The sequence below is a fragment of the Pelodiscus sinensis genome, chromosome 5, assembly GCF_052426305.1.
Source record: "Pelodiscus sinensis isolate ZL-2025 chromosome 5, ASM5242630v1, whole genome shotgun sequence".
Taxonomy (NCBI): domain Eukaryota; kingdom Metazoa; phylum Chordata; order Testudines; family Trionychidae; genus Pelodiscus; species Pelodiscus sinensis.
In genome coordinates, this window is record NC_143056.1 from 84083592 (window position 1) to 84107146 (window position 23555).

Below are 23555 nucleotides of genomic sequence, written 5' to 3' on the forward strand. Positions count from 1 at the left end.
GAGAGCCACAGTCAGTTGTGTCCTGGTGACCAGAGAAGGAATACAGGCAGTCCCCGGGTTACATGGATCCAACTTACATCGGATCCCTACTTACAAACGGGGTGAGGCAACCCCGCACTAGCTGCTTTCCCCTAGCAGACCAAGGAGACGCGAAGTTAGTGCCCCCCCTCCAGCAGACCAGGGAGACGCAGAGCGGCTTTTCTCAGCAGACACCTCAGCTTGAGAATAAAGGACTGAGGGAAGTGAGGTGTGGGAGAATAAAACTGAGCTCTGGAGAAATGTTTGGCTAGAGTTTCCCCTACAATATGTACCAGTTCCAACTTACATACAAATTCAACTTAAGAACAAACCTACAGTCCCTATCTTGTACGTAACCCAGGGACTGCCTGTATTGATGTTGCAGAAATCCAAACATTGAGACCCTAAGCTTCACTGTAACACGCCACTAGAAACCTTTCCATTGGCAGCAAGAACAGCTGTAAATAAAGTTGCATTAATGCTATCTCCTACAACAGTGGTGTGCAACCGTTTTTTATTCACGACCCCAAGAGGGCTGCCAAATTTAGTGAAGCAAAAAAAAAAAAAAAACTCCCACCTTTCAAATTCTTATCCTACTTTCTCTTTCAAGCAGTGGTGTGATATCGATATCAGGTGTTGAAATGCTCCAATTCATGTAGACAATTACATACATGGATGAAGCTAAATGGCTTAAATATCACACAATTATTTACCCTAAACTACATTACAGGGAGGTTATAATCATTCCAACCCCCAAGAATTAAAAATCCAATAAATTCATGCTGCAGTTCAAACCTAATTCTGACATTCCAGGGTTTAACTCACTTGTTTTTGAGATCATTACAACATCCATTTAATGCAGCTGATCGTAAGCTACCTCTAACTCTCCTCCTTAGTTCCAACTAAACTTTCTCTAGGAACCACAAACAGCAGAGCATCGCTTTCCCCAGCTGGTGACTTGATGTTTACTTGCAGTTTACTGACACAGCCCAAGCCTACTCCATCTGCTAGTTACAACTTACGTGTAATACATTGGTCTAGGGCTGGGCCAGGCCAACTCCTATCAAGCCAGCTTCGGCTCTAAGGCAAGGGTGGAAGTTTGCTAATAAGTGGATTGCTCTATCCATTGGTGCACCCAGTTATCCACTCACTGCTGCCTGATTCCAGTAAGCTGCATGCCCCAGCATAAGCCAGTAGGAAAGAATCAGATAAAAAGGGAGTAGTTAGTGATTTGAGAACACCCTAATCAGAACAGTCCTGGCCCAAAGCATCCCTCATGTAGCCCGTATTACAGGGGGAGGGCGAGAAGATCTGCCAACATTTACTCAAGCTTGCTCTCTCACCTCCCTGTACACACCCACCCCACACCCTAGGCCCATTCTAGAAAGACAAGCCAAAGCACATACAGATGTTTGATTTTATTTAGTTGAGGGAGCGTTCCATTCACTCCCCCGCATACGGCTGAGCCTCGAGCACAGCCACAAACACAGTTCATTAACACCATTATCTCCTAAATAATACAAAAACAGTCCAAAGAAGAGAAATCCCTTCCCATCTCGGAGCAGGAGCACCAGGCTATTTCATGAGCCTCTCTCATCCTCTCCCTCAGACAGGGAGTAGCTGGAGAGGCTGCCACTGCTTTGCTCTCAGACAATTGTAATAGTTAAAATCTAAGCATCAGTGCATATTTTAGAACCCAGGGAGCAGAATCTGGAGGAGTACAGTGGATAGGGGAGAACTGCAGAAAGGCCCAGGCAGGCAGGCACTCAGATCCTGCAGGTGTACAAGTGAAGGTTGGGTAGCTGCACTGTACAAATAATGACCACAGAAATAGTGGGTAAGACCCTGCTGGGCCTATAAGTCAGATGGCTCGAGTTTTCCCCCAGCTTTCCCTCCCTCCAGCAAATCTCTCCATTACTATAGGATCTAGGCACCAAACACACATTAGAGAATGTGAGGGGACAACAGTCACTGTCCCCAAAAGGGAATTCGCTCCTGAGCTGCTGCACTTTACAGGCTTACAGTGTCACAGGAGAGTCTGGACAGTTATTCTTTTGCCAACAAAGTATTCGGAGGGGAAAAACCCTACACTGGACCATAATTTAACTCATTTAAAATTAGTGGAGAATTCAGCAAAATGAAGAGATCTGCCCTTCAGTAGTACAACAAAAAGGAACCCAACTTAGGGATGCTCCAGGTAGGTGTGCTGCACACAAAGGCTCAGCATACTCTGCACTATGTGCATGGCTGGTGCCATGCCCCTGCTACTTGGGCATCAAAGCAGCATTGTTGGGAGGCAAAGTCAAGGGGAATGCCCTTTGCCTCTTCTACCTACAGAGAGTTACTCAGCTAAAGTGACTTCAGAAAGGAAAAGGCCAGAGCCTTTGTGCTGGGAGGAACAGGGTCCAGCCTATGTGGTATCCAAGACCTGCTCCTTCTCAGTGTATACAAGACACATGAAACCAGAGAGGGGCTGGGGCATGAACTCAAGCACAATAAGCCAGTGCAAACCACTCTGGGAGGCCCACCATAGCTAAGAGACTTAGCCCCAAGCAGAGCTATCCTGGCTGAATTGCTCTGAGTGGAAACTGAGTGAGCAGCACAAATGGCCACTGCCTCTTATTTCCACACAAAATTTTAGTTTTCATTTGTAAGTGTTGAGCCCTTTTTTCCCCATTGCTACAGCCTAGCCCTCAAGGGCCTCCTTTAAGGGAGACTTATCGGTATTAACACTGTAGACACTTCCTGGTCAGGAGCAGTGCGCCATCAGGGGCAAGGTACTTTGAAACTAGACAAATTTTCAATTCCTTCCCTCTGATCCCCACCCCCATGAGGCTCTGATCTGTTCCTCAAGCACAGCAAAGGATTACCAACCCTCCAAGATTGTCCTGGAGACCTGGAATTAATCTTTAATGAAATATTGTCATGTGATGAAGCTTCCAGGAACATGTCCAACCAAAACTGGCAACGTTTTGACAGCCTCAGCTTTGCTGGAAGAAGCTGAACAACAGAAAATAAGGCATTCTGCGCTTCTACACCTACCCTGCAGAAGCCTCTGCATTGCTCAGTTCCCTCTGAAGTTGAGGCCTAAACTCAGTCTCCTGATGTATCAAATCTAAGTAAGTTCTTGGGGTTTGTTTGGGTTTTTTTTGGGGGGGGGAGGTTAGTCTATCTATGGTGATTTACAGAAACAGTAACAGTGACTTGATTTACAGAAGGCAGATGCTTTCACTTACTATACTAATAAAACAGCTTCCTGCAGGTACTAGGAAAGTCTGGTTTTTTCCCCCCACAGCATTTCCCAGCACTCCTGTCATGTGGTGACTGAATGGAGCTTCCCTCCCCAACACATTAGCCTGTGCATGGGAAGGGTGGCAGCACTCAGCAAGACACATGGCTGAAGTCATTTTCTTGTAGGCCTGAAGAGAGGAGACAAATGGGAGCTCCCTAGACACAGTTACTTGCTGAGACAAGCTACAGGCCAATGAGAGCTGGAGCTACCTCCACCTCCCTCTCACAGTTCAGAGCAACATGGGATTTGGGACAAGGCCTCCCATCCTAGTAGATGAAGGTTTGGTTTGAGGGCATATTGGTTTCTAATACAGACCAGACTCCAGAGCTATGTGGACACAATGTTGGCCATAAGCATCTCCTTATCCCCTTCTGTTTCTGTTGACCTCACCTCCCTCTGCCCCAGACAAATTAAAATAGAATCCTGCAGCATAACTCCAGGCAACTCAAGGTGAGATTGGTGCCTCTTGATTCCATTTGCTCGAGTTGCAGTCCCTGGACCATCAATATGAGCCATAGCGATCCTGGGGAAAGAAACATACCTCGAGTCACTATCCCAACCACTCACGTTATGGTGACACAGACGAAGATAGGGACACTCTGAGAAGCTTAACATTCCTAGGGACTCGAGAGAGAGGTCAGCACAGGGCTAATCACAAGCCTTAGGGATGTCAGGCTAAAGGGTAGGTCAGAGGAAAGCATCCCCACCCTGGAGGGCTCTGTGCAGAGATGCATTATGGCAAGGAAGGAAACCTTAGGGCTATAAAGGGTGTTCTGCACCAGTACAAGAAGGTGCACTGAAATCAGCCCCGAAACAGACTACTACAGTGGCATACAACGGTGTCAGCTACTGGAGGGCAAACCATTCTGCATATGCACAGGACTAGAGATAGGAGGCCAAAATCTAGAGGATACAAATTCAATTCAGTAGGTAGGATGCTCAGATCCCCTCCCCTGACCCCAATGAGGAACACCCTTGCCTCACCTGCAGAGAATTCATCACACCATTGGCTAGAACTGCCATCTTGCCAGCAACAGATTTTACTCCTTGCTTGAACTGGGTGATGTCAGCTGCAGGCAAAACATTCCCAATTGACACACTTCCTGCCAAGAGCCAGCAAAAGGAGTGGGTTGAGACCTAAGGATAAGAAACGCCCCCTCCCAACATGTTCTGCTAAGCAAGGGACCATTACTCAGCTCCATGTCAGTCCCTCAGCCATGAACCTTCTAAGTTCAGATCCAGGAGTCTGCCAGCTTCCCTCCCTTAGCTAGATTTTAAACAAACCTGTTGAGTGCGTGTTCTCAGCCTCACCAAAGAGGTCTGCAGAGCTGATGGCGCTACTGCCGGAGAGCTGCTGCAATCGAGACCTGGCCTCATACTGTATTAAAGGAGAAAGCAGAAGACTCAGCTACTACAGAAAGGGATGAAACTGGACTTGCAATAGGATGGGAAAGGGTCAGGCCAGAAGATAAGTACCAGCCCAAATACAGCAGGAAAGGCCAGTGCAGGGGATAAGTGTGGCATTTACCTCAGCATCTGCTTCTCGGCCAAAGAACATGTCTGATGAGATAGCTTTGGCCCCAGCAAACTTCTGCCGAGCTTCATTTGATTCCACTGAAGATGTCCTGCTCTCTGTCTCCCTCCTACTGATGGGTCTGAGGGAGATGGGACAGGAGACCTCATTAAACCCTTGTGCTCACTGAAGCAGCAATGAAGGCAGCTTATCAGCCCTGCTATTCTAACGCTTTACAATGCTCAAATCATACCTACAAAGCCACAGGCAGCAGACACTGCCGATCCCACTATGGAAGGACAGTTTAGCAAAGCGGAGCTTGACTGGTGGTCACAAGTTTCTGTTGTGATTAATAGGCCTAAAAATTTACTCCCAATACAGCTCAAATATAAAAAGGTTGTGTAAGTTCACAACTCAACTTTTTGCCTGCTTGAAAAGTAACTATGGAAAGTAGATCAAGTTGTTTTCAACAATGAGTGTTATTAAATGAGGATAAGAGAACCAGAGAAACCTAATTACGCAAAATAAGAGGGACTGCGGATACCCTGCTTGGTAATAAAACAGAAGATAGAGCCGTAAGTTAATGATCCAAAATTGATGTGGTGCACAGTAGCCTTAATTGGTGGGACACAATAATGAGATGGGGGGGGGGGGGGAAAGAGTGGGAAGAGAATGAACGATGCCACCTAGTTTCTCCCTTTTGGGTGTCTTCTTAAAGACAGACTGAAAACAAACAAATCATTCTCCTGTCCCAACTGGTCTCATTTATTCTTATCTTCCCTGACCCTCACTCAGAAGGAACAGACTAAACTGAAAGATTTTCTTCTTAGAGAAAGGTCAACAGGTCCTTGTTCTTATTTAAGGAACTTTGTTTTTCACTTGCAAATCCTGTCCTGCTTGCCTTCCTTATGTGTTACTTTCTGTCTCCCCTTCCTTCCTTCCATCCTCCCTCTCACTCTCTTGGCTTTTCATCAAATCAACTACACTGCATCAGCACAGCAAAACGAGATGACCACAATCCTGCCCTAAGGAAACAAGACCTAGCCAGAAGACATCCCTTATGGGAACATGTATGAGGGTCCAAGCAACAGGTACCATGGTCAGCCAAATAGTCGAAGCACAAATTCATAATTGACCAGACATTCAGTGTTCCAAATTTCAACAGTAGCTGTATTTTCCCCACATTTCTATCCCTGTTTCCTCCATCTTATGCCTGTTTATTAGAAACAGCTGAAGTACATATCCTTTACACCACAGCACAGAGTTCAAATCAAAGCAACCCTTTTTGATGAAAAAGGGTTGCTTTGAAAGCAAGAGACTGATATTTTGCCTCCAAAAAAAAAAAAAAGTGTTAATAGATTTAATTAAGTTTTTGAATAGCCACACAATTCCATTTTCACTAGAAATTCTTGTTCTAATTTCTTGAAAGTTCAGAAATGAAACCCAACATCAGAATGAATGGTTTTGGGTGGTCGCCGAGGAGACAAGCGAAACCAAGGCCTCTGTATAAAGTGTCTCTAAACTTAAGTATCACTGTTTTAATGCTGGACAGTGGAAATTTTATATAACATCTTTAATTCTTTTGGTCCTTGAAATCAGTACAAGCGTTCCCATTGTGCCACTAGGCCATGGATTCCCGTTAGGTGAGTCAATGGCCAGAGTCTCTTTCACTAAGGCGCCAGTGCAAATACTGGGTACTTTCTGTTTTAGTGAAGGGACTGCTCTGAGACACACACCATGGGCCTTATTTTGTTTTTGGTTGCTGTGCCCATGGAGATGAGTTTCCACAGATCCTACTCACAGCATATAGCATGGGACAGGCTTGTGGACCTAGGGTTTAATCATCTGTGATTGGACACAGACACTGTCATTAGCCTGGCTCCCCTGGGACACGAGCCGAGTTCCCACTTTGCTATATGGCCCTGCCCCTCGGATTCAGAGTCTGAGCTCCAGCAACAGTGAGATGTTACCCTTTACCTCTCTCCAATGGGCCGGATGCTGGAGATAGTTACTGTTGCCGCCTCCTCTTCCCCTTTGTCGACACCCCAGGAGGAGTCTGTTTCCCATCGCGAGCCAAAGGCATCTCCCAGTGAGAAGGGATTATCTTTGTACCTAGGGACCAAGCAGAGGGGACTCTAGGTCAGATATAGGATACCTAGAACTAAGCTAAAGACCACAGTGAGGCTCAGCCTTACTTAGGGGGTCCAGATGCGAAGCCTCCAGCATCTTCAAACAAGTCCAGCTGGGAGCGAGAAGATTTTGCAGCCACTGGTGTCTCCTGCTCAATCACTTGCATCTCGGACAGCACGGAGTGAGAGACAGAACTAACAACAAGGCAGAAAGTCAAGTCTCAGGCGTCATGAACCCCCAACAAAAGGGAGGCAACAGCCACCCAACCTTACAGCATCCGGCTAAGATGAGGGTGCTAACAATCCTGAATCATCAGGGCCTGGCCTCAGTTGCATCCCATGGTGCAAATGGACATACTCAACTCCACCTCAGAATCTGCTGGTCTGAGATACCAAGTAATCTTTCATCTCTCCATAACTCAATGATGCTGCAGGATGGCAAATGCTACCAATAAGGTCTAGGGGCTGAAGATTTATAAAGAGCCAGGCTTTGCAGAGAGCACAGGGCCCACCGCATCCTCTCCAGGGATGAGAGATTCTAGACATGGCTCATCACACTGGCATGCTGAATCATAATTCACACAGTTCTCTGTTAAGATGGCAGGAGGCTCCCGCACTAATCTAAGCCAGAGCAAAGCACCCCCAGATATACTTTGCTGCAGGAAAGACTCATCCCCAAAATAAATACCTTCTGGACACCAATCCCATGCCCAGTCGCTCAGCTTGTTCGCGTTTCTTCCCTTCCAAGTTCTGAAGTTTCTTCTCCTCTTTCTTCCGATTGATCTGCAACTCCTGATAGGCCAGTCGCATTGAAGTGACTCTACAGGAAACAACAGTAGTGGATACAAGTTCACCTCTCCCCCAAGGTGGATACTGCGGAGGATTAGTGTGGGGGAAATATATCATCCTGGCCATGTCCACGCTGGGAAAGGTAGATTTATGCAACAATAAAGCAATCACATTGTAAAACCCTAGCACAGAAAAGGCATGCTGTAGTTCTCAACATGGCTTGATCTACATTAGGATTTCATATCATGTTCACTTTCTTATAAAAGACAAGTTTTAATTAGCATACAAAGTCTCTGAGCACAAACAGCAGGTCTTGATCTCAGCCCAGTCTTTGGATCAGACCCAAAAATACAAAGTTAGTGGAACAGACCCAGGATCTATGGAGCAACAGGGAACTTCCACATCTACTCACCCTGAGACACTGAATCAAAAACAGTCAGAGCAATGCAGCATCTGCCCTGCTATAGGGGTGACTCTTACTTCAGGTTACCTGCCCAGAGAGTTGCCTCACTGCTTGTGCAGCACCTACAGTCTAAAAGCCCTCAGGACGGAGAGCATCAATATCAAGCCAATTTCACTGTAATGGCAAGCAAGTATTCAGCCCATGACTATGGTTTCCTGAGTGCTTGATACTCACATGGACTCCTCAGCTTGTTTCCTTGACTCCACTGCCTGCTGCTCCCTCAGCTTCTCAGCCACCTGGGCCTGTCGCTCTACCTCACTGAAGCTCTGGCTGCTCACTTTCTGGGCTCCAAGCCCCTTTTTTGCACCCAGCTAGATAAAACAGACCAGAATGAGAATTTGTCCCTAAGATGCTCAAGGGAGTTCCGGGATCATCAAAAATACCCAGCACAACAGGCATTCAGCTTTTTTGGTTCAGTGTCCCATGCCACAGAGCAGCAAATGACTGATACTTCAGAGGAGAGGGAAAGCACCCAGGAGAGTGAATTGAACTACTTGTGCAATGCACTATGGGATTAGCAAGCTGAGCTCTGGGTTCACCTGTGGTACTCATACAATACCACAAAGCTACATAGCTTCACTGCCTTCAGCTTAGCAAGGCATTTTGTGTGCAGAGGTACAGCAGAGCCCCATCAATTGGGTAATGAGGCAGAAAGCAAAGGTTTGATCAGCAGGCATCAGACACCTCAGAAAGAGGGCCAGGTTCAGAGGCAGCCTCAAGAAAGATAGAAAAATTAGGTGACAGGGAACAAGCCATGATCAGGAGAAGGAAAGCAGGGATCCATAAGGTGCAAAGGAGAGTCCCCTGTAACAGGAATTCAGACATACCCCTTTCTTGGCAGTGCCTGGCTTCTTCTTTCCAATAAGGGAAGATTTTAGTTCTGGAACAGGAAGGAAGGGGTGAGTGAGCAGGAGTGAAAACACAACAAGCTGGGATTAGTACAGAACAGCCCAGGCGGCAGCCCACACAAAAATTCAGTCCAGCCACAAAAAAGTCTATCATGCAGTTTCACACCACTGCCTGGGAGACTCCACCCAGCCAAGAACGAATCACTGAGACCAGAATGAAGAAGAAGCTCCTGGCAAATGGGCTATGGGTCTGGACAGGAGCATTTCACTCTGTGGGAAGCTGTGGTGGTATTAATAGGTAACGTGTCATGCGGCAGATGTCCCATATCCAGGGTCAATGGACAAAGATTGTCTGTCTGGTGGGAGAGCTCCAGCAGCACCTCAGAAAGAAAGGCAGCACAAGGGAGAGGTGGGCAAAGAGGGACTCTCTTCAGGGAGAGTCATCCAAAAAGCCAAGAGTCTAAGCAGCAGGCAACACAGTTGTGCCCCTGGTTGCAGGGAGACCTCTGGAAGGGACACTGACCCACTGTGCCCAGGAAGCTGGCTGCACACACTAGGAATGTACCCTTCAGTATATAACTGAAGTTATTTTACTACTTGAGTAGTCAATAGAATTTTTAATCGACTATTCAATTAGTTGATAGGACTGAGCCAGGCTGCTTTCCCCTGACTTGCGCCAGGATCAAACCCCACTGCGGCTTTGCAATTTAAAATGCAGCAGTAGATGGAGGCTGCCCGGTTCCTACTGTGTTTTAAGTTGCAGAGCCACAACAGGGTTTGGTGCCAACATGAGCCAAGACTGAACCAGGCTGCCTGTCCAGCCAGCAGCAGCCCCATCCATGGGGGGGGTCCCTGAGCCAGGCTGCCTGCCCAATTGGCGACAGCAGCCCTTATCCATGAGGGGGTTCTAAGTCCTTTCTGGGACCCCCCCATAGACATGGGCTGTTGCCAGAGCAGCCTCTTCCTGCTCTCCCCCCCCCCATGCTGTTGCCTAGGCATATCGCTTACAACCCTAGTACACTCCCTATGTTGCAGGATGGGTCCTCAACCCAATGGAACATAGAGAGAACCAACAGCTTCCCCCATCCATCCTTCCTTCCACCTGGAATCTGCCTCTTTGGGAGCAGAAGTTTGCATGTACTCTGCTGCCCAGGAAGCCAAGTTTACGCCTGAAGGCAGAATCACAGAAGGGGGCAAGCAAAGGGTCCACAAGCAGCCAGTGCAGGCTATTTGTTAGCCAGTTACCTCTGGCAGGAGCAGGCACTTGTGCAGACAGACACATGGATGCGTCTGAGGATAGAAACAAACACGAGGAGTAAAAGGGTTAGATTTACATCAGGCCTGAGCGCAGCGCAGGCCAGGAGCACATACGCTTCCTAATAGGGAGATGCAGGCTCTGGCCACACACTACAGAGCCAGATGGGGAAAGCGTAGTGGGACCTGCCATCACTGTCGACCACACACCCCTACTGAAGGGTACATGCTGTCATTGGGTTCCTAGAAAGCTACCAGCATGGCCCTTGGACAGTCAAGCTCCAGGCACTTATGCTAAACCCTACAACAGGAACAGCTGTTGGGAATGAGATGCATGTTTAAATTTGGGTGGAGAGGGTGAATGGGGAAAAGAGGTTTCCAATACACAGAGCAGAATCAATGGCTGCAGAGCCTGGGCCTCTGGGTAACCTAATGAGAGCCAACAACAAGATCCCCAAGGGCAGACTCCACAGGAGGATAAATTCCTATTACAGAATTAAGAATGGAGTCAAGCCAGTTTCAGCTCTACTGATCTCACTGGAGAAAAGCTGTACAGACAGCTACACTGCTAAGCCCAGAGACAACTAGAAACAAACAAGAAAGGCTCACTCCCAAGGAGAGGAGAGGCACTGACGTAGGAGAAACTAGAAGGCTCTCACACTTACCCAGAGGTGCTTTAGGAGATGAGCTCAACAGGTCAATAGATGGGCCTTGGTTTGACTCTATGGAGACAAGATGAGCAGTCAGACTACAGTGAGGAAAAATGTTTACAGATTAATCGCCTCTCTCCTCTGACAGGGACTCTCAGTGCTTTTGCCTCTAACAGATGATTCCAGATGTCTCAGAATGCTGCAACATCTGCAGAGAAAATGTGACTCTTCACAGTAGTTGACTTAGGGTCTTCATTCAGTAAGGGTATGTCTAGACTACATGCCTCTGTTGCCAGAGGCATGTAGATTAGGCTATCCGGCATAGGAAAGTGAAGCGGCAATTTAAATAATCGCCCCTTCATTTAAATTAAAATGGCTGCAGCGCTGAGCCGATCAGCTGTTTGTCGGCTCAGCGCGCTAGTCTGGATGCTCCATGGTCGATATCAAAGGCATTTGTCGACCACCCCAGTAAACCTCATCCCACGAGGCATACCGGGGCAGTCGACAAATGCCTTTGATGTTGACCGTGGAGCATCCAGACTAGTGCGCTGAGCCAACAAACAGCTGATGGGCTCAGCGCGGCAGCCATTTTAATTTAAATTAAGCGGCGATTACTTAAATCGCCGCTTCATTTTCCTATGCCGGGTAGCCTAATCTACATGCCTCTGGCAACAGAGGCATGTAGTCTAGACATATCCTAAGTTACTCCTTCTAAAAATGTCTACATTAAATGAGTCAAGAAACTGCTGAGCACCACTAGCTTTCGGGAAATGTATGAAGCTCTTTTAAGGATGCCGCACTTCTTCCACATCCCTGATTCTTTGTGGCTCTCTTCTACCCCTGAAACATGAGCCTAAAAACAGGATTTCTGTAAGTTCCCCTGCCCCTAGTTTCAAGTATCCCATATGCAGACCCCATTTATTGTGAGGGACAATGCAGAAGGCTGCAGTAGAAATGATTATGAGGTCTGCAAATAGGTACCAAGACCACAGGACAGGCAAACCCAGAGTCAAACACAGGCTGCAGGGAGGGCAGACAACTGCACAGTATCTGTGATCCGAGAGCAGAACGGGTTTCTCAGACATATCTATTTCACTAGGACTCCTGCACTATGTTGCATGGAATCTTCACTCACGGTCAATGCAGGGAGCAAGAGAAAATCTGAACCTTTCCAACCCCAGCCCCGTGAGATTCTTTGCTGCAAGAGAAGCTATTCTGCAGTGAACTCACGTGGCATTTCGCTGGTTTCCAATGGCTTTGCTGCTCTTTCAGACTCCAGTGAGCACAATGCTGGATTCTGACCGGCCTCTGCCACATCCCAGGTACTGGAAGGCTTAAAGGTTGAAATGTGCTGCAATGAGTCTTAAAGGCATGAATGATCCAGTACTGTTAGCAATCCCACCTCAGGTGAACAGTGACTCCCCCCACCTATAGATCAAAATAGGATAATGTGCCTAAATTGCACATACAATGGCTTCTCTGGAAACCCTGATCACATTGGGGGGCAGTCAGCTTTTCTTCAAAATTTCCAAGAAACCAGTGGAGAGAACAGAGTTGAGCTGGATTTGGGGGAGGGGGGGGGGGGGAGAGGAGAGACACAAAAGGGACAGTCTCATTCAAGAGGGAAGAAAAACAGGGGATTCCGTCACAATTTAAACTAAGATGTCCATATTTGAGAGACTAATCCCACCTGACTTTCTGGGGGAGGGTAGAAGACTCTTTGGAAAGCTGTGTACATTCCTCAGGTAGGATTCCCATTTTCCTCCACTCACCTGCACCGTATAAGCATGGCCTGAATCTAACACATCTGGGCCTCCCATCAGCAGGGATGATTGCACCCAAGTTCCTACTTGGCATAACAGTCTAAAAAAGAGCCTATGTAGAAAAATCCTGGCCAAAACAAGGCCTATAGGCCAAACAAGTTGACAGAGTTCTCTGCTGGTGCTCAAAGATGTCCATCTATAATGCAGAGTGGCAGGAGACAGAGGTTTCACTCTGCAATACTCCACTCCTGGACCATTCTGTAAACTGGCAACTATAGTCTTCACAGGCTGTGGCTCCATATCATTACTGAGGACAGTTGCAGTCAGCTTTGTTTCATGCAAAGTAGGGCTATGTCTAGACTACATGCCTCTGTCGGCAAAGGCATGTAAAATAGGCTACCCGACAGTCAATTAAGCGGGGATTTAAATATCCCCAGCTTCATTCAAATTAAAAATGGCCGCCGTGCTGTGCCGGCTCAGCTGATTGTTGGCACAGCGTGGCAGTCAAGACGCGGATCGGACAACAGGGGAAGCCTTTGTCGACCGCTCCCTTATGCCTCATGAAACGAGGTTTACGGGAGCGGTTGACAAAGGCTGCCCCTATCGACCGATCCGCATCTTGACTGCCAACAATCAGCTGAGCCGGCACAGCACGGCAGCCATTTTTATTTTAATGAAGCCAGGGATGTTTAAATCCCCGCTTCACTGACTGTGTCGGGTAGCCTATTTTACATGTCTCTGCCAACAGAGGCATATAGTCTAGACATACCCTAGGTGTGAAAGCAGACTCCTTGCAAGTTGACAAGGCAGCTTTCAACAGAGAGCCACATCTAGCTGGTTTGTCTCACCTGAGTGTGCTCCATGAAGAAGTCAGCATCACTCTTCTCGGGGGAATGGCCTGGGGTTCCACTCAATCCATCTATCAGAAGCTGAAATGAAGACGACATCACATAGGACTCAGCAATCAGCATCATGTTTTTTTCCCCCACGGTGGTACAGGCTGGTCAGCACTTACACTGGTGCCATACTTGGCCATGGCAGCGCTCGCCAGCTGCCGGATCTTCTCTCTGTACATCTGGGCAGCTCTGCTATTATACTTGGCATTGGCATCTGTGGTGGTGCAGCCATGTTGGCGGAAGAAGGCAGTCTGAGGAAAAGCAAATAATCAGTCTATAGGGAGCCAAGACAAACTCCCACAAGCATCAAACATCAGTAACCAACCTGAGAGCAGCAGTAGCAGGAGAGAGCTTCCCATAGAATAAGGAGTGGAGGGGAAGTAAAGCATCCCCCCCTAGAAATAAACTAGCTACTGTTCAACTCTGCTTTCACCTCTTGCTACTCGAGGACTCAGAGATTCAAGAACACATTACCAACTCTTCCCAGGCAGAAGTGCATCTGAATGAGGCATGGCATGAGGTAGGGGCTTCTAAGTGCTTACTGAGCAGAACTCCTTTAAACCCCCCCCAATCCCTCCATGCAGATCTCATCTAAGGAAAATCTAGGAAAACAAAAGACCTACATTTCAGGAGTCTCTAATCTCCACCAGGGTCTGACCTTTTAACTGGAGATGGAAAATGGAAGTGCCTCTCCCCTCCTTCGCATCTTCAAAACAGTGAGAAGAAATGTTGCCCAGGAACCAAGAAAGCCATGTCAGGAGGAGGTAGGTACACAGTGAGCAGAGAATGCCTACAACTGAAAGGGAAACCAAACAAAATGCTATAGAAATTCCTCACCGCATTAGCATTGCTGCCCACTTGCATACACCTCAGTTGGAACCAGCTCCAGTTTGAATCCAGTTCTGTAGACCTACACAAGAACAAATCAGCTATATCAAGATGATGTAGGTTTCCAGGATTCAGAAGCATGCCAGCAGCCAACAGAGCCAGAGCCGGACATCCCACTCCAATTTCATCACATCATTCTGGAACCATGTGGGATGCCAATAGACTTTCTTCTTAACTTCAGTAACTGGGTGGGAGGCGAAGAGGAGTTTGTAATGGTCATTGATGTCACTAGTCTGCTCATCACACTGGACATAGAATGCCCATGTGAAAATGTCTCCCACTGGTATTGCACTCCGTGGGAGATCCAAGCCAACATCTTCTGTTCTCCTGGAACTGATCCTACTACACTACACAAGGCACACATAATTCAGCCCATCCTGCTGTGTTTTAAAGCACAGTGGTGGGTTTACATGTCATAGGAAAAGCACTACTCAAACTAAAAGGGCATTGCATACTAGCACAAACATTAGCAGTAGGATGAAGAGTGAGAGCCACACTCCCATCATATACTAAAAAGCATGCAGCGATATTAGCTACAGTCCAGAACCTGGATGAAAGTCAGAGATCAGATAAATGTGGATCTCACAACAAGGGACTTATTCAACCATCACAATAAATGACAGTTAAGTCCTCCAAAGGGCAGAACATATCTGTTTTGGAGAGTGCCATAATCACACACTGAGCATCTGGATGTTAACACAGGGCCCAGAGAAACAGGTATGAGTTTACGACATTTCTATTGGTAGTACGTAGATGCAACAAAAACAAATCTAGGAAGGTTATGAACATGGACTGAAAATGACAAAACAAGACTCTGCTCTGAAAGTGAAGATAATACACATCAGGGGAAACATGCTGGCGCAGATACTAAATAGAGAGAGAAACCTGGAAAGTAGACCCTCTCAGGTTGACAAATTCAAATTCAACAGGAGTATCACTCACTATAGCAATCCAAAAAAGGGTGCTGAGGCGTCATAACAGTAAACCGAGAGAAAACAGCTGTCTTCTATGGCTCAGGTACATGTGCACCTGCCCTTGAAATATTACCTTCTGTTCTGGCATTCAAGTGCTAAAAAGACAAACTGGATGCAGATCAGAGAACAGCAATACAGTGATCAAGAGCTGAATTTGAGTTCTAAGAAAGATTAAGAGCTAAATCTGCCTAGTATAGTTAAGAGATGACATAAGAGGAAATCAGTCTGTAAACATTCAAAGGGTATAAACAGCAAAGAGTAACAGGAAGAAGTGGGAAAATCTGGATTAATAGTCAGTCACTTCAATTACACTCAGGCCTAGAGACTCCAACCATCAACAAGGACTCCACTGCACTAGGCACTGCACAGACTAACAAAGGGGGACAGTCCCTGTCCTACAGAGCTTATGACAGCATGACTAGTAGGGTGGGAATCCTTTTATTTGAGACAAACAAAATGGCACATAATAATGTTCAGTGATGACCTACCTAACTGGGGTTGATCTGGATTGGCTCACTACATAACCACCTCTCACTCTTCCTCCATCGGGTAACACCATCAAATGGCATGTGCGCTATGAGCACTCTCCTTCTAAAGTATTCTGGATATTCTATGCAGTGTCACGCCCTCTCACATACCATACTCTTTGGGCAGATCTTGATTTGCTGGACTCTCTTACACATATAGTTGTCAAGTCTGCACTTTACCCAGCCAAACCCTCTGAGCCTGCACCCCCTCATTCTTTCGCTCATGGGTCTCACTTTGAGAAAGTAAATCTCTCACACACATCTTCCTGACATGACCTTTCTTCTTTACATCACTCTTCCTTATCAACATTTGCATTCCTATGGAACAGATCATTTGCTAATTTTTCTTCTTTCTTGCCCCACACTAAGCATCAAATGTTAAAACTGGACAGACCACCATTTAAAAAGATTTTTCTCTTCTAACCTTACTGGTATTTTCCAACCACGACGACACCACTTATGTCTACCCATTTCCACCACCTATTTATCATCTTAGCTCTAATTTCACCCTTCATTTACCCTCTTACTGATAGGGAGGAAAGGCTTGAAATTCTTCACTAGTATTTCAGCTCTTACACAAGAATACTTCATATGCTCATCCCACAAGGTTAATGCAAGCAACAAACAGGTGCTCTAAGAACTATTTCACTGAGTTTCTTCTTAAACTTTCATACATTAACAGAACTGAGAGCCAAATTAAAAGTGTTACACATTCAGTAAGCTATATAGAAAAAATTGAGCACTTTTGAGACTAAAGTGCCTCCTGATTGACAGAAGTCCTCCTGCTAATCAAACCACAGTTAATTCCAATAAGGATAAGCTAAGCAATTGTTGTGAGCAAAGGTATCCTTGATTTACAGATCATAACATCTCTCCCTTCCTCACAATACTCTTGTACTAAAGATACAAACCTGATGAAACTTAGGTGCACACCCAGTGACCTGTGGACTCCAGAGCAGTCGATGCACAGGAATACGCCATAGGAAATACTGGCCCAGCTTGGATTCTTAGCACCACAGTCAAAGCAGGACTAAAGGGAAATCAGAGCAAGAAAGTCAGAGGGTCACTACACCAACTAGCCCCCCTGGACTGGGTGCTCCTAGCATCCGCCTGAGGAGTCACAGGGAGGCCTGACCCGCTGGGGTTGTAGCCCCGTTTCCGCACGAAAGCAGCAGAGTAAGAACTGGAAAATTAGACTCTACAAAAACAAAGCTCCCCCGGCAGCTGAGCAGCCCCCGATCCGCTTCCAGCCGCCGCTTACACCGTCCCGACCGAGGCGTCCCTGGGCCGCTCAGCGCCCCCGCCCACAGCACCGCAGCTGGCTCCTTGGGCCCCGGCGGTGCCGCCCGCAGAGCAGCCGCCCGACGGGGATCGGGCCAGTCTCGCTGCCAGGCCGCAGGCCCGAGGCTGGGCGGGGGGCACAACCCGGGGGCAGCGCCTCGCGTCGGCAGGGACCGGGCCCCGCGGCGTCCACGGAAGCAGGAGCGACAGGAAGCGGGTGCCGGGGTCGCACCGGTACCTTATTGGCCGGCGCCGCCCGCAACCGCTTGAACAGCGTCTGAATCTCCGCCCTGCTCGGCTCCGCCGCCATCGTCTCTCCTTCCCAGAAAAGAGCGGGGCGACGGGTCCCCGCCGGGCCCAATCCGCGCAGGGGCGGAACTGACGACGGGTCCCGGCTGGGGCCAAGCGCGGCCTACGCCGCCGCCATGACACTCGGGGCAGGGTAGTTCGGACGCGACGGGGGTTCCGAGCCCTCGCGGCTCTGCAGGACGATGCCCAAGGCCTGCTCCGCCATTAACTGCCCGACACGCGCGAGAACCGCGCCCGGGGACTGTCCTTCCACAGGCCTGCTGGGAGCTAGTCTCCTTGGGGGCGGGGCTAGTGTCTCGGGGGCGGAGTCTGCTCTCTGCCCTCACGGTTGTACCTATGGGTCCGTGCCAGCAAGTCGGCATCGATGCCTTGGGGCAGACCTGGACATGGGGAACAGGGTGGGCGTTGGTGCCATCAGCAGTGTTCCCGCTACTCTTTTCCATCCATGTGTGGGGTTTTTCCTCCATGTGCAGAATAAATGTATATGCACAGAGGCGTGTGTGAATGTGCACCACCAGTAGAAACAAAAATCCTATCTGTGGATGCTCTGTTAACCAGCTGGGTAGCTTTTGAATCTCTCCTGAATAGCCACACAAACACACAGCTTACAGGGAATGCTAGTCTTGCGATAGGCCTGGGCATGGGGACCAGGATGGAAGGTAGGTGCCATGGGGAAGGCCTGTGCATGGGGACCAGGACAGACTGTGAGTACCACAGAGCAGGCCAGTTCATGGAGACCAGGATGAACAGTGAGTGCCACAGGGCAGGCCTGAGCATAGGGATCAGGATGATGTCTGTTGTGTGGTGTGTCTCACACATTCCCATGGTAACATAACAGGACTGAAAAGTTCACCTGTTTCTCCACAGCTTCCCCAAAGCCCATGAACTAAGGAAGAAGTGGATGTTGGCTGTGAAGCGCATGGAGCCCAGCTCCAAGAGGCTGTGGATCCCAGGTGCTGGAGCCTGCCTCTGCTCACAGCAGTTCACCCAAGATGAGTTTGAGCTTTATGGAGGGCAGAAGCAACTGAAGGCTAGTGTAATCCCATCTGTGTTCTCATTTAAGGTACTGTGGACAGGGAAGGGCATGGGGATGGTCATAGAGCTAGCCACTTTAGAGAGGAGCTATATGTGCATGTAGCCCTTCACAGACAAACATCCAGCAACAGCTTTTGCCCTGAATTAATGTGTGAATGAAATCATGTCTATGCAAGGGATTGTCCCAGCAATTAAAGTCTGATGGCTATCCCCAGTTATAAGTTTCTGTTCTTGCTCATGTGATAGGGACTTGTGCTTTGGGTGCTGATAAGTCAGAAATGGCAAAGCCTTACTGTGGCGGCATGTCGGGGTTCCCCCACCTCCTGCAACCCCATAATAGCATGAACAGACTCTACCGGCCAGTAGAATAGAGGGAGTTTATTGCTTCTCCAGGATACAGCACAGCCTAGATGTAATTTGGTTACAGAGCAGGCCTAGGATGCCTCAGCCCCCCTTGAGATGTGGGAGACTGGGCCCATAAATCCCAGCCCGTTGCTTAGGCTGCTTCCTCCATGATACCAGACAGAAACTAAAAACGTCCCTTCCAGCCCTGCCCCCCAGCCAGGGGCTGGCCTCCCCTCCTTCCTTTGTTTCTCTCTCTGGGAGGCAACTGGTGGGACAGGTTGGGAACCCCTTGCGTAATGACTCATCCCCTGTCTTGCTGTGCTGTGCTACAGACAGCAGCCAGTGGGGGTTACCCACAGCCCCAGCCTAGCAACCAGCAAGGTACCAACACTACGTCACACCTTAGTAGGTCCCCCAAAAATCTGCCTGCTTGCCCAAGAGCAGGAGTGTTCCCTGCAATTCATGTAGTCCTCCAGGATGTTGTCCAATATTAGAGTAAAAGGAGATATCACGTATTCTGACTGCACTGGCATCAAAGTCATATACAGCATTACTGTTCTCTCTCCATGACCAATGTCATGCTATGAAGAAAAGACAGATGGTGTGGTTAAAGAATAGGATTTATGGTTTCTCTTGCAGGTTCTGCTGCTGACTTTTGTGGAGCCTCAGGCAAGGTCTGTGAGGCATAGTTTCCCTGTCTGTTACACATGGTTTCCTTGGCTGCTTCCCTTTGTGCTAGGGTTACAGAGCAAGCATATGGAGATCCTCAGTTGAAGGAGGCTAGAGAAGGACAAAGTATGATGAGAAAGTTGTCTCTGAATTTGTAATCCTATATCTCACTGTAATGTCTCTGAATTTGTAATCCTATATCTCTTGGCCTTTCATCCATTCCTTCCCATAGGCTGTGCTCACCATTACCACTTCCCCAGTACTGTCTCCCACTGTAGGTTGACTGGACATATCTGCTCCAGATTAAACCTTACTGAGCTTCTAGCAGTACTCTCCCTGCAGCTTGAGATATTGATGTTTATTACCCTTTTTTATGAAGTGTGAACCAGTCTACCATCCTCCATGCATTATCCCATGAGAACTATTTCACAGATCTCAGTGTAAGTAAGAATGTCATCTCGATGTGTTTCATCTAGGCCTAATTTTTATTCTGGCACAAGAGGGTTGACTTCACACTGTTATAGTTCCTTCTCCTTCTTGCTGTGGCCATGCATAAATGATTGTGGATGGATAAGGATGCTCTCTGTGCCATTGTGCCTACTGATTCCTCCATTCCATAGGTGGACTATGTTTAGAGATCAGATTATAATAATGATGTTGTTTAAGATAGATGGAATAGAAGGGAGCTACTGCACTTGACACTCTCATCCCTGCAGCCCACACGTAATGGACATTTTACAATATAGCGAGGAAGGCACCAGCGATCAAGTCAGTGAAGATCCTCATATCCAGCATGGCCTCTGACCAAGATTAGCATTGAACATGTATGTACATGCATGTCTTTCAGTTGTGACATGCATTTACATATATGTCTCTCAGCACTGACTGTGTCACATGGGGTGTCTTTAGACTACATCCCTTTTCTTGAAAAGGGGATGTAAATTAGACACTTCAAAATTGCAAATGAAGCCGGGATTTACATTTCCCGTGCTTCATTTGCATAATAGCGGCTGTGGTTTTTTCTGACATGGGGCTTTTCGATAGAAAAACGGCAGTTTAGATGGGGATCTTTTGAAAATAAACCTTTTTCAAAAGATCCTGTCCTCCTCAAAAAATGAGTTTCACAGGATCTTTTGAAAAAAGGGTTTTATTTTTGAAAGATCCCTGTCTAAAGTGCCGTTTTTCTATTGATAAGCCCTGTGTCGAAAAAACCGCGGCTGCCATTATGTAAATGAAGTGTGGGAAATTTAAATCCCAGCTTCATTTGCAATTTCGAGAAAAGGGATGTAGTCTAGACACATCGATAGTGTTAACTACATCCAGGAAGTCCAATACACCCAGACAAACTGGGGAAGCACATTCCAGAGTTGAGAGCCCTCTTCTGCCCCTCTGAGAACACCCAGCAAGCAGCCCCTATGTCAGGGCTATTCAACTTTGGAAGCCCCGAAGGCCACAATGATGCCCACAGCACATACCGAGGGCTACAACTTAAGCGCAGTTGCACATATATGCAAATAGCTTCTTTCATATTGATGGGCATGAATACAAAGATTAAGGCAAGACTACACAACACGCAGGCCCCATTTAAGTCAGATCTGCTGATATTAATAAAACGCAATATTTACCTGATTTCCACCCATATGACAGCACTTTTAAGGAGCAATGACAGTTCAGCAATTTAACTACTAAAACACATCTCAGCAAAAGGCCATTATATTGACTACTTTTTTGTTTTGGCTTCACAGTTTTAACAAATCAAACAAAAACTGCCAATACAATATTTACTGAAATATAAATACAATCAGTGTGAAGTTAAAGTCACTGAGTGGAGAAGTGGCATGGATAGAAAAGAAACTCAGGAATCCTGCTTCCCAGAATCCCTTCCTTTCTCCTGCCCGCCCCACCAACCACTAGTTCCCACAGTCTTCACAGAGCAGAGTCTGGAACCCCCAAATCTAAGCAACAGACCAGCTGCCCACCTACAGGAAAATAAATAAGTCAGAAGTTCTAACACCCAGTTCCCTGCTCTAACCCAGTGCCCGTGCCCTCCCCAGAACTAGGCACCCTTCAACCCTCCCACTCCAATCCAATGCCTCTCCCTTCCCCCAGAGCCAGGTACCCCCCAGACGCCCCTGCTCTAACCCATTGCTTCTCCCCTCCCCCAGAGCTAGGCACCCCCAGCATCCCTGCTCTAACTCAATCCCCTTTCCTGCCCGCAGAGCCGGGGACATAAATCTAGTGGGATTGTCAGTAACACCCTGGGTCTCACCAGAGCCACGTGCTTTTCCCTTCAGACGCTGAGGCCCGTGTGCAGAGCGGCTGTGAATGGCCCAGGCATGTGGCTCTGAACATTCCATTGAAGGCACATGCTGCCACTCCCTCCCTGATACCCTTTGCAGAGCAAAAAATCCTGGACATTTTTTGCCTTTTAAAAAACCTGTCTGGACTGCGATTTAACATGTAAAAACAAGGACATGTCCAGAAAAAACTGGATGTATGGTAATCCTACCCAAGCCCCAGTGCAGAGCTTTCTCACCCCGGTCTTGCTGCCCGGCTCCACCTCTGCCTTGCTGTCTCGCTGCCCAGCTCTGCCATTGCCTTGCCGTGTGCCTCTTGCCAACCCCCCCCCCCCCCCCCCGGCAGCTCCTGTACAGGCACTGCCACTGTGGCAGATGCGGCAGGTGTGCTTTGCCGCCGCCTTTTGCCACACACCCTCCCGCAGCTCCCACGCACGCACTGAAGTGGCTTGTGTCAGTGCCGCACAGCTCCACTTGCGGGGAGGCGCTGCTGCTGTGGCAGATGAGGCAGGCATGCTTTGCCTCGCCTCGCCTTTTGCCGCTCCTCCCCCCCTCAGCCGGCAGCTCCTACACATGTGCAAACACAGCTCGTGTCAGTGCCACACCACATGGCTCTGCTCGCAGGGAGGCGCTGCCGCTGTGGCAGGCGTGCTCTGCTGCCACCTATTGCCGCCCCCTGCCGGTTGGCAGCTCCTGCGCTCAAAGCCGCGTGGCTCAGTGCTCGGATCAGCGCTGCCACTGGCGCCCCAGCAATGAGGCAGGCAGGTGGCCTGGGAAGTGGCTGAAGGTGCCGCAGTCTGCATACGAAGGGAACATGGGCCGCATGCAGCCCGTGGGCCACGTATTGAGTAGCCCTGCCCTATGTGTTCAAATCTAAAAACAGTCATCAAAAAAGCACCCTAGCTGGCCTCAGCTTCTGGAATCAGAGGGTGGTCGTTCAGGTGGTTAGGAGGCAAACTGCAAAGGACATTCATTGTAGGTCATTTAATACGTGACAGTGAACAGGGACTAGAACTGCTACAGGAAACTGAGTGTAACATGTTCTGTACTTTGTCTTCTACTGGGCAGTCACATGTGGAACTAGCTACCCCTTCCTCAGAAGCATCTGGTGCTGGCTGCTATCAGAGAGAGGATACTGGACTAGATGGATCTCTGGGGTCTGATCCAGTAGGGGAATTTATATGTTCCTAACTCAGCATAAAATGACACTGAACTGACCCCCTGGTGCTAAGCTCACTTTAAACAGAACTACCCAGGATTTTAAACAGAAGTAGGGGTCAGCACGTTACTTTGCCACCTTGTGTCACATTCCTAAGGAGATTAGGGATGGAGGCACTACAGGCTCCAGTCTCTTTGGCTAGCCTAGATTTACTGTGCTGTTACATGGGCTATGCTGCAATAGCAGGCCCACTAGGCTCTGACAGAAACAACTTCCCCAGCCTCTCTCTGTTAAGTTCCTTGCAAGCCTGCCTGTCCCTGTTGATGGCCCCAGCTCCTGACAAAGTTTGTCTGCTCAGGATGATATCTTCTGATCCTTCCTACAGGTTTTCCACAAAAGCAGCAGAAATATTCAGCTTTTTTTTTTTTTCCTTTACTGGTAGAGGAAAGATCCCCT

General features: G+C 48.1%; 1 protein-coding gene across 3 annotated transcripts; it reads right to left on the reverse strand.

Annotated features, from left to right (window-relative positions):
- Positions 1 to 1421: 1421 nt before the first annotated feature.
- On the reverse strand, positions 1422 to 17657 carry ARFGAP2 (ARF GTPase activating protein 2). 3 transcript variants are annotated; one of them, XM_075927655.2, is made up of 17 exons: positions 17524 to 17657; positions 16916 to 17034; positions 14453 to 14525; positions 13735 to 13866; positions 13568 to 13648; positions 12187 to 12289; positions 10972 to 11028; positions 10298 to 10342; positions 9032 to 9084; positions 8379 to 8515; positions 7641 to 7772; positions 7019 to 7147; positions 6801 to 6935; positions 4839 to 4965; positions 4595 to 4688; positions 4295 to 4380; positions 1422 to 3833 (listed from the first exon to the last, which is right to left on the reverse strand). In XM_075927655.2, the coding sequence occupies exons 1-17, from the start codon at positions 17593 to 17595 to the stop codon at positions 3813 to 3815; spliced, it is 1596 nt and encodes a 531-aa protein (XP_075783770.2). In that variant the 5' UTR covers positions 17596 to 17657; the 3' UTR covers positions 1422 to 3812. The 3 variants fall into 3 exon arrangements, with proteins under 3 accessions (XP_075783770.2, XP_075783769.2, XP_075783768.2); XM_075927654.2 differs by having other exon boundaries at positions 4295 to 4413; XM_075927653.2 differs by lacking the exon at positions 10298 to 10342 and having other exon boundaries at positions 4295 to 4413.
- Between the last annotated feature and the right edge of the window lie 5898 nt (positions 17658 to 23555).